Source organism: Amblyomma maculatum, chromosome 10 (genome assembly GCF_055883805.1).
Source record: "Amblyomma maculatum isolate TAMU_Amacu chromosome 10, ASM5588380v1, whole genome shotgun sequence".
Classification (NCBI taxonomy): domain Eukaryota; kingdom Metazoa; phylum Arthropoda; class Arachnida; order Ixodida; family Ixodidae; genus Amblyomma; species Amblyomma maculatum.
The window spans coordinates 58,451,318-58,462,125 of NC_139353.1; the positions used below are offsets into that span (position 1 = coordinate 58,451,318).

The following is a 10,808-nucleotide window of genomic DNA, read 5'->3' on the forward strand; positions in this document are numbered from 1 at the left end:
AAAGATGGCGCTTGCTACTACTAGCAGATGTCTCTCGCGGTGGTAATATTGGTGGTGCAATGATTATGCGAGGCAAAGAAACGGGCAGCAACAATGCTCGTGGACAGAACTGTGTCTAATGGGGCTAGTAATGGTTTCGTATTAAAAACACCACATCGATAGTTTGTGCTGGCTGCGGAGGCGTAGCGAGAATTAGGATGTTTAGATGAGGACTCATTGGGCACTGCCTGAAGGTCTCTTCACCACTTCCCCTCCCCCCCCCCCTCCCCTCCCACCCATCAGAATAAAAAAAACTGCGTTTTGATCTCGCTAGGATGTAGCAGTGTCCCTTTGTTCTACTGCCCTTGCCAGGTACTGCATGATTCTTCCAGCCGACATGTTCACACGCCTCAAGCCAACCTACGACATTACCCCTGTGCATATTGAGGACAAGGAGATGTTTGTGTGCACCATCTACCTGCCCATGGCCAGCCCACTCAAAGAAGCCATTAGGGTATGGTGGTATTGATGACTGCTCTGTTCTTTCTTTTTTCTTTTTTTGCATTGGGTGTTGCTGCTACTCCCCCTCCTTAAAATCTCATGGTTGTTTGCCTGCATTTAATGGCATCTCTACTTAGTGAGCTCACTTTGCCCGTTGCCATTATTGGCCTTATGACCAGTGATGAGACATGTAACCCAATAATTACTGGTGAGTCATGTGATGCAGTTATTACCTCACACGAGGATGACTTTACACTTGGTCATGACTCCTTTAACAGCTGATATTGAAGCTTGTTTCACATTATGAGAACACCCATTCAATTTTCATTTTATTTTTTAAAGCTTTTATAACCTTTTATGTGTAATTTTTCAGTAGCACTTCAGCCATTATCAACATATAAATAAGACATGGGGAGCGGCGAATTTCTTGGTTTGTAAAGCTGATTTTTTGCTGATAAATGATTTTTTTTTTCTTCAAGTTCATATATTTTTCAGACTGATTATTCGGACCATTTCCCTAGTTTCACCAAGTCCAAAAAAATTGTGGGTGTTTAAGCATGGCTTGAACGTAGTGATAGAGCGAATGCTATGAGTGTGTCAGATTTAATGTGCTGCTGTCACAACGTTCGAACGAACCTTCTGTCCTAGCAACTTGCAGTTATCGTTCGCCTCTACCAACTACCGAGTTATCTGTCTTCTGCTTCTTCTTCCTCTTCTTCTTCCTCTTCTTCATTTTCCTTCTTCTCTTTACTTCTTTTGTTTTTTCTCTTTTTCTTCTTTCCTTTTTTTCTTGTTCTTCTCTTCTTTTACTTCTTTTTCTTTTCTTCGTCTTCAATGATGCCACTCCGATGACTTGAAAACTCTTTTGCTACAAAAATCAGTTGGCGATTTATATCATTCCGAAATTTGTACCAACTGTGTTCATATAACCGAGATTCTACCATGTTAGCGTACGAGCTTGCTGAATGTGGTGGCCCAGTGTTGGTTGTATCATGATGCAAGTAAGGGCAAGAAACCCAATGTTTGCTGCCTGCTACTAGTGTTTAGTGTATCTCCTCTATTTTATACTGCTTGTCTCTCTTCAAAGTTGTAATGTGACAGAACCATCACGTTATATTGTGTATTATCTCTGCTGTTTCTGAAGTAGCACATCTGTAATACACTCCCAGGGGCGGCCAATGGAAACGAAGAGGTATGCCAAGATGGCAGCTGCCCTGGAGACATGCAGGCGGTTGCACCTAATAAGTATGTATAGTCATCTTGCACTTTTGTCAGCACCATCTGGTGGCTTACTGATAAAAGCTCATACTGCATGACCACTAATGCAGTGAACTTGCATCTGTGCATGCAGTTCATTCAAAACTGGCATTCCCATGATTCGAACATAAAACTATAGTAGAACCTCGGTGATGTGAATCTCACGGGGTTGCGAAAAATTCCTCTCATCCGAACATTCGTATCATCAAAACGAAAAAAAAAAATAAGTATGCAGAAGCATGGGAAAGGCAGTCGCGTTGACCTGTCTATTTCCAAGAAGGTTTATTACGGTCGTGCAGTCACAGCTCACCACTTGCCTCCGCAGACTTTTTGCAGTGTGTACAGCACAACAAGAGATAGCGACGCGCCAGCCGCGTGGCGCCGCAGACTGCTTGCGTGTGTACAGTGCGTCTAGCGGTCGTGAAGTCTACGATGTGCGGCCTGTACACGCCCGGCATGCGCGCTGCCGACCACTCACGGCCGCGCGCTACTGCAAACTTTTCGGGATGTGGAAAACGATCGCGATACTGGTTATACGCGGTCCGTGTGCCTCTGCGTACTTCTCTAGGCGCGTACAGCATGACACGAGATGGCAACATGCGGTCTGCGCCGTGCCGCTAACTGCTCGCGGAGCCAGCGATGTGCGGTCCGTGCGCGCCCGCTGCGTATGCCGCTTATAGCTTCTGCAGTAGAGACATTATCAGTTTGTGAGCCACGTGCCGCTGAAAGCCCTTTGCGACATGAGCCCGGCAGACACTCGAGACGTCGGCGAGGTGCGGACCACGCATCAACGCAAACTGCTCGTGATGCGGGATGGTTTTGTTTCTTAATGGTACCTTTGCAAATGACAGCACATCGAGTTCAGTGCATTTTGAGGATGCGTCTTCTGTCGGAGAAGCAGGCTGCAGAAATAGAAAGGTTGCTTGCGGCTGCACCTGGAGAAAACTTACTGGTCAAGAAATTTGTTTTCTACAATGATGGATGACTGTGTGTTGCACCTTCTGTCTCTTCTTTGCCAGACGAGTTTGACAGCAACTTGCTGCCCGTGAAACGGGTGCTGAGCGAGATAAACGAGTATGATGATGTGCCTACTGAGGACGACGTGCCCCCGGGCATGCCTAAGCCCGGCACCAAGAAACGGAGGAGAACCTATCAGAAGCAGGTAGGTACCTCGGGCACGCTCTTACAGTGGTTGCACTTTGACTGGATCTACTTGGCCTCATCCCGTCCGAGCTGGCTGCATCAGTTAGCCTGGTTGGTAGAACATTTGCTGTAGGCAAGCGGTGGTTCTGGGAATGACAAATTTTTGATCGAGTGTAAAGTTTTTATTCAAAGAATGATTGATGACCTAGACAGAAAAAGCAGAAAGGTAGGCCTAAAAATCAATTATCAGAAGGCTAAGGTAATGTTCAACAGCCTCGAGAAGGAACAGCAATTTACATGTGCTAGGCAAATATGCATACTTGGGACAGGTAGTAACCGCAGAACCAGAGCTTGAAAGGGGGTAACAAGGTGAATAAGATTTTGATGAAGTGCATTTCTCACAGATTGTGACTTGCTCTCATCGCTATTGTGAAACGTTTCACCGCTTTTGATACCTTTGAGTAACTTTGATTTACTGTAAACCCTTTCACGGTGGTTTTCCATACATTCAGTTCTTATTCTGGTTTTCGTTCTGCATTGTCATTTTCAGTCTTCATGCGAAAACTGCATATGAGAAAAACCTGGATGTACCAAAAAATTGTGGACATTTTACAATTTCGTTATAGTCCAACTGAGGACGAAATTTTCGGTGAAGGCTTTGTAGCAGTTTGACTACGCTCTCATGGTAATAAGTAACCACTTATTACATGCTGGTGTCTTCAGACTGCCGATATCCATGAAATTTTAACACTTCTTCCTTTCCAGAATGAGGAAGAAAAAGCCAAGATGTCGAGACAGCACTGTTGGTAGCAGGTGTTCTCTTTGATGCTGTGAGTCGAACTCAAAAGAGATCGAGGGTTCACTTGCATTAATGAGATTTCACTGTATTTCGTCCTCTTATTTCGAGTCACGCCTCTCATAAGCTGAGCAGATTAACGAGGTTTCGTCCTGTTCGCATATTCTGCCACATTGCATATTTTTTCGCCCACTTCAGGTGTGTCAGCTGTTTTCTGAGGCACGGGTCCTGATTCCTGGGCAATACCGCCTGCACGTGCTGGTGACGGAGCTGGTGTCCCTGGCATCTGAACTCCAAAATTGGCGGCAGGAGACACTCTTTAACCCACAGGAATGCCCCTTGTGGTTTGGCCTCCTCCTTCACGACGACATGCCTTCCGTAAGGATGATGTCCTTGTCAACATCAAACCTTGTCCGAGTAGCGCTGAATGATGGGAGAGCAAAGTGGGACGTCTTTATATCTCACAGTGTTGAAGTCGCTGATTTCTAGATTTTCATTATGTGCCCTTTTAGTGGGACGTCATCACGAGCGCCATGGAAGCAAAAACTGTCCTGCATCGCCATGTGTGTAAAGCTTCAACCTGCCAACTGTGGTGGGTGAAAAGGGGAAAGTCTCCATTTTTCTCCCACCTGGCCTCTCCCTCCTCCTCACTGAAGAGGGGGAGAGAAAACAAAAGAATGACTCGGTGAAAACGTAAAAGACTAAGAATCGCTGAACAAAAATGAATCTGAGAAGCTATTGCAACTATTGCAAACAGAATTTGAATAAATTAGTGAAGGACAGTGAAGTTAGGCTTGGAATAGATTAACAGGTGAAAGAAAACATGGTATCTCATTTCTTTCACATCAGTCCATTTGATCTCCCTCTTAAATTATGCGCGCATTATGAACTGTTCAGAAGCGGCTTCAGAGCTAACCTTGCACTTTCATCTGGGGCTAATTAAAAATCAAAATAAATAAATAAAACATAGTTGCCCACACTGCCTAATATGCAGTGGGCTTAAACATATAAAATTATATATTGTAAAAAAGAAAATTTTGCATTGCAGAAAAAGAAAGAAAAGAGAAAAACGAAAGTCGCAATAACTCAAGTGACTATGGTTCTTTAACGTGCTGTGGCACTTCACAAGCAAATAGGTATTGCTACATATTGTCTGGATTGAAATGCGACCAGATTACTTCATTAGGCAGCTGCATAGTCAGGATTGATGACCAATGGAACTGGCTTACAATGTAGAAATACTTTCCAGTGTAGTTGCGGAGTTTTTTTTTCAGGTATTTTACACGTTGCCGTTAGGGCTGTTGTAATGTCAACTCCCGCTGCCAAGAAAGAAAAGAGCACTTGTATGGTTTGTTAAATGTGGTTGCTGATCTGAACACTATAGCACATTTTTAATGTAGCCGCAGCACGCACGAATAGAAAGAAAAATGGATGAACCAGTGAAGATGTGTGCACATGTTCATGCCACAGTGTGAAATGTGACCTAGGCTCAGCCACTCTCTCAGATATTAAATCCTAAAAGCCGTGAGCCATCGTCTTCATGCTTACGTAGCTTGTTTCATGCAAAATCAGCTATAATAAGGTCTTTCTTTATTTTTTTTAAACCTGGGAAAGCACTGCAGCAACCGAGGTGGCAAAAATTGTGGGGGTGTAAGCATGGCGTGAACTTAGTGATAAGCTGTGAGTGTTGCAGCAAATTTTTCTGCGGACAACTGAACTTAATGTGAACGGTCGAACAAACCTTCCGTCCTAGCAACTCCCTGTTGTTGTTCGCCTCTACCAACTAGTATTGAGTTACCTGTCTTCTTCTTTTACTTCTTCTTTTTCTTCCTCTTTTTCTTCTTTTCCTTCTTCTTTCTCTTCTTCTTTTCTTGTTTTCCTTCTTCTTCTTTCCTCCAACTCCTGGTCCAGCTATTGGTCTATACCACGTGACAGTTGCTAGGCAACGGTCACGTGGCACGGTGCCATGGTGCAATGCCAACGGCTTGAAAACCTAGCGCAGTGTAGCTTTTGCTACGAAAACTACTGGAAAAGATCCCAGCACCAGGAAAAGAGAAGCTGTACCATTCCTTGTGTGTCACTTCCACACTTTCAGAAAACAATCTCTCTTTCACAGAGGACAGGATGTTGGTGTAAGAGGGTTTTTTTTTTTTTTTTTTTTTTTTTTTTTTTTTTTTTTTTTTTTTTTTTTTCGGTGATTGGCACTAGCTCACTATTTCTCCAGTTTCCTGACCTGAAGAATGACATGTTATGTGCTTTCTTGAGGATTGTAACTCTTTTCTGTCAATGCAGCTGCCACGCTTCCCGATCTTCACGCGGTCCGGTGACGAGCTGGTGTCCGTGTCGAAGCCGACCACTGTCAACCTCTCTGCAGTGGAATGCAACAAGCTGCGGCGCTTTCACTGCTTCCTCTGGGATGACGTGTTGCGGATGAGGGAGAGGCCTCTGCTTTCCTTCGACTTGAAAGCTGCCCCCAGTGGCCCAGTCATCGCTCCAGTGTTGAAAGGTGATCGACAAAGAGAGCTTGCCAAAGTTTTTGTTGAGGAACGGGGGTGGCGCAGTGGTTAGGACGCTCGACTACTGCTTTCTAGGATGCGGGATCGAATCCCGGCCTCGGCGACCGCGTTTCGATGGAGGCGAAAAGCAAGGCGCCCGTGTTCTTTGCGATGTCAGTGCACGTTAAAGAACTTCAGGTAGTTAAAATTTCCGGAGTCCTCCACTGCGGCGTCTCTCATAGCCAGAGTCGCTTTGGAACGTTAAACCCCACAAACCAACCAAACTTTTCTTTTTTCATTCAGTAAAGCACAGGACTGCTGTATGCAGAACTGTACTTTGCAGTGATTGATTATATTGCACCAAGAAAGAATATTGGAAAGGATTTTCAGATATATGAAATCTATTCTCCTACAGTCTGTAGTGTCTGCCTCACTGTGTAGACATATTTAGGAATCACCACTGGAGAAAGCTTGTTATTTGATGCAAAAATCGCAGGCATCCTTGTAAACCATATCTTGAGGATAACTTGAATATGCTTGTGCAAATGTTCTATAATTTTGAATATTTGGTCAAATTGCAAAGTTGTGATAATTCGAGCTTATTTATAATAATTGGTTCACTGGAAAGGAAAGGCACAGCATCTGTTATTTATAATAATTGGTTCACTGGAAAGAAAAGGCACAGCATCTGTCGCAATTGCTCTGTGGACACCTGAACTGCACTGTAAGGAAAGGGAGGAAGGTGGGAGTGGAAAGTGAGAAAGAGGAGCCGTCGTAGAGAGGTAGCTACATAGTAATTTCGACCACCTGGGATGTTTAACGTGCACTGACATTGCACAGCACACGGACGCCTCTCCGTTTCGCCTCCATTGAAACGCAGTCGCCTTTCGAGCTTATTTAATTCAAAATCTCGGATAATTTAAAGAATTTCTCATAATATCTTGCTTGAATTTGTTTACAGTTCAAAGTGGCTGCTAGCGCCATCCCGATTAGTTCGAAGGTTTGGGGGTACTATGTGTAAACGCTCGATTATGATTCTGCTGGAAATCCAGGAAGTGACTGCCTTTGATAACTGCAAAGTAATTATAAAAGGCTGATGCATGACGTGTGAAGTGCCCCAGTTCTAGTACTTCCAGCACAATAAACCAGTCCATTTTATGCCTCATGGACTGCCGCAGCGCACTTTAGCAGGAGAGGTGCGCTTTGCTGCAGCGCAGCAGGGTACTCTGGTTTGTGTCATGTGCTCTTGGTGCTTTGTGAAGATGCAGCCTAATAGCATCACTGCATATTTTGTGACTGGTTGACTGCACACGACACCAGCCTGTGCTGTTTCATCGAATGGTGTAACTGCGTTTGGAAACTTAGGTTACTGGCATCTCTGATTACTTTAAATGCTCCAGCAGATTTAATTGTTGGGCTAGCTGCTGTTCTCAATTTAATCTCATAATTTCCACCGCATCAGCACACGGCCAGGGAAGGGGAGAACGGACACTGCACTGACTGACGACTGATTTAACTGAGCACGAACAGCTTAAATGCCCTCATACCAGCACAGGTATGCACCGTGCAAGGGTGAAAGAAACAACGTATCGCACCTTTATCGCAGAAAGGTTGAGGTGTACATTAAGCTGGCCTGTTTTGTTTGCATGGCTTGAACTAGTTTTAGATGAGCAGCGGACACACTGTGCACCCTGTGAGAGGGCTTGTTCCCAGCAGGGCTTCGTGCATAAAAAAAAAAAAGAAGCTGTTAATTTTCTTGCGTATCAGCTGCAGTAAAGAAAATTTGTTCATTTACACAACTCATTTGCACTGACGGTCGTTTGCTCTGAAAAATGGTAGAGAAATGGGAGGGCAAACTTACAGTACTCTCTAGGGCATGGACATGGTTTGCTGCTAGTCAGTCAGGCCACACGCAGTTGCAGAAAGCAGGATACAAAGCCGTTTTATTACTATCATTTTTTGCTATTCATCAGTATTTGCTCCTGATCACTCTCCTTGTTTACAAGTTTACTGCTTCCTTGATTTATGCAAATGCATCCTATGGGAAACCATGGAACAGAACTCTGCAGTGATGGCCAGCAATGGCTACAAGCTTGGGGGCGAATTTTTCACGGCCATATTTGGCAGTCATTAACTTCGCCCAATCGAAACAACACGTTCCCACAATGAAATTTGTTGCCTGTGTCCAGTTCTTTAATACCGTTTCTTGGGCTAGTTGGTTCATATTTGTACTGTGAAAAACTGCGCCGAAATAAACACACCACAAGACAGAAGACGGGACAAAGGCGCTTTTGTCCCGTCTTCTGTCTTGTGGTGTGTTTATTTCGGCGCAGTTTTTCACAGTCCAGTTCTTTCTTATGCTCAAATAATTTGAGAACCTGATTAACTCAGATGTTTTTTTACACTCTCAGTGACTTCAAATTAACGAGGTTTTACTGCATTTGTTACTTAGTTGGAGCCAAAAGTTTGATCTACACAAAGGTCCAGATGTCAAGATATTGACGTGGCCTCAATGGTGTACTATAACATTGCTGTAGCAAATTTTTCGGCGCGAAGCGAATTAGAATACAGTTTAACCTCTATGTGACGAACCTCCATGTAGCGAATTCCTTGATATTACGAAGTTTTTTCACGCAGAGCAGAGCGAGCAGTGTGCGTCCATCACCGTCATGCAGTTGCTCACATGCTCTCGCGTGTTTGTAGCGGGAAACAGTGGTGAACGCCTGCGTCTTGAGGCAGAGTCATATTCCTGAGACAACAGTGGTGAGCGAGCGGGAACATGCGTGAAGATGCAGGCACCTCCTTGCCCGGCGGCGGCGCGAACAGGCGTGCTCTTTCTCACGCGCTGACTCCTCCGCCACCTCCCTGTTCCCCGCTCCCTCTTAGACTCGTCGTGCAAGCCACAGCGGTGGATGCTGCTGCCGCAGTTGTGCCACGCCCTTAGCGCAATCGGGAAATGTTTCACCGCTTCTGTAACTTGAGAAATTTTGATTTATTCTAAACACTTTCAAGGTGGCTCCCCTTGCGTTCAATTCTCTTTCACCACTAATGTTCATGCTTTACATGATAAATCTGGAACGGATGGTACAAAAAAGTAACCTAGGTTTTAACCTGTCATATAGATTAGGCGGAAAGGCGGTAGAGCAGCGCCTCCCTGGTTTGATGTATGCAGACGATATTGTGCTGCTAGCAGATGGCCAGGAAGACTTACAAACTCTAGTTAAGTACATATTGCACAGACGAAGGGAATGCTCTAGGCTTCCGTTTCAGCGCAGTCAAGGCAGCTCTGATGATTTTCAACAGCTCAACTGACCACGGTCTTAAAATACAAGGCCATGAAATACCCAGAGTCGCAAAATATAAATACCTCGGGGTATGGGAATACGAAGGATTGGCATACATTGAAAAGCATGAGCAATCACTTAGGGCAAAAGGGCAAACAAATGCCGGGATAATGAAGCATAGGGCATTGTGGGAACACACGAGATATCAGGTGTTGAGGGGTATTTGGAAAGGAATTATGGTGCCCGAGCTTACTTTCGAAAATGCGGTTTTGTGCCTAAAAGCAGAGGTACAGTCGGAATTAGAAATAGTAAATCAGAGAGCCGTCGTATGATTGGCACTGGATGCCCACGGCAAAACCACAAATGAGGCGGTACGGGGAGATATGGATTGGGCATCTTTCGAAGTACGGGAAGCTCAGAGTAAAATATTATATGAGGAACGCCTGAGGAAATCGGACAGCAACAGGTGGGCAGCTAAAGTAATTAAATGCCTATACCTAAAAAGCGTTGACTCACAATGGAGGAAAAGAACTAGGAAACTAACCAGTAAGTATGCTGGTCACACGGACGAAGAAATAAAGAGCGTTAAGCAACTGCCAGAAGATCAAATCAGTCGATATTGTCGACCATAAACCCTGACTGCTCATTGGAGGGTCAAATTCTAAAGTTAAAGCTCAGCTACTTTGGTCATCTGATGAGAAGAGAGGAGTCGCTGGAGAAAGATTTGATGTTGGAAAAGGTTGAGGGTCGCCGGAGAAGGGGTAGGCAGCGAACGCGATGGTTAGATGGCATTCTCGAGGCATTGCAGATGAAGCTATGTGATGTTAAGAAGATAGTGAGAGACCGGAAAGCGTGGCGTGACATGGTCCATAGGGTCACGAAGAGTCAGACACGACTGAACGCCTGAACTGAACTGAAGCAACAGGTGAAAAGCACACAAGGTAAAAATTGGATAAATTCTGTCGAAAAGAAACAGAGTGTAGAACTATACTGAAAGTGGAAAAGGCAGATTAAGAAGGGCACGTTAAAGATCCATAAGTGGTCGAAATTGCTCTGTATCCCTCCCGCTACGGCTCCTCTTTCTCTCTATTAACTTTCACTTCTACCTTCCTTCCCTCCCTTACGGCATGGTTTAGGTGTCCACAGAAACAAGTGTGATAGATACTGCGCCTTTCCCTTCATGTGAACCAATCAATCAGTCAAGAAGGAAGCTTTCTTTGATAACTCAAGAGGCAGTGCCCTACTTTTTGAAGCTAGATTAGGGTACCTTAGAACACGTAGCTACAAAAAGAGATTTAACCATGAAGATGACACATGTGCAGTATGTGGTATATCTAGAGAAACAATTAACGA

At 44.6% G+C, this 10,808-nt stretch overlaps 1 protein-coding gene across 1 annotated transcript in view; it reads left to right on the forward strand.

Annotated features, from left to right (window-relative positions):
- Window positions 1-10,808, forward strand: part of LOC146176588 (endoribonuclease Dicer-L-like) — a 72,669-nt gene that overhangs the window by 32,802 nt on the left and 29,059 nt on the right. The window contains exons 10-14 of the mRNA XM_084582842.1: window positions 352-493; window positions 1,650-1,725; window positions 2,757-2,899; window positions 3,875-4,054; window positions 5,969-6,182. Coding sequence (XP_084438968.1) covers window positions 352-493; window positions 1,650-1,725; window positions 2,757-2,899; window positions 3,875-4,054; window positions 5,969-6,182 — 755 coding nt within the window. The remainder of the gene's footprint in view (window positions 1-351; window positions 494-1,649; window positions 1,726-2,756; window positions 2,900-3,874; window positions 4,055-5,968; window positions 6,183-10,808) is intronic.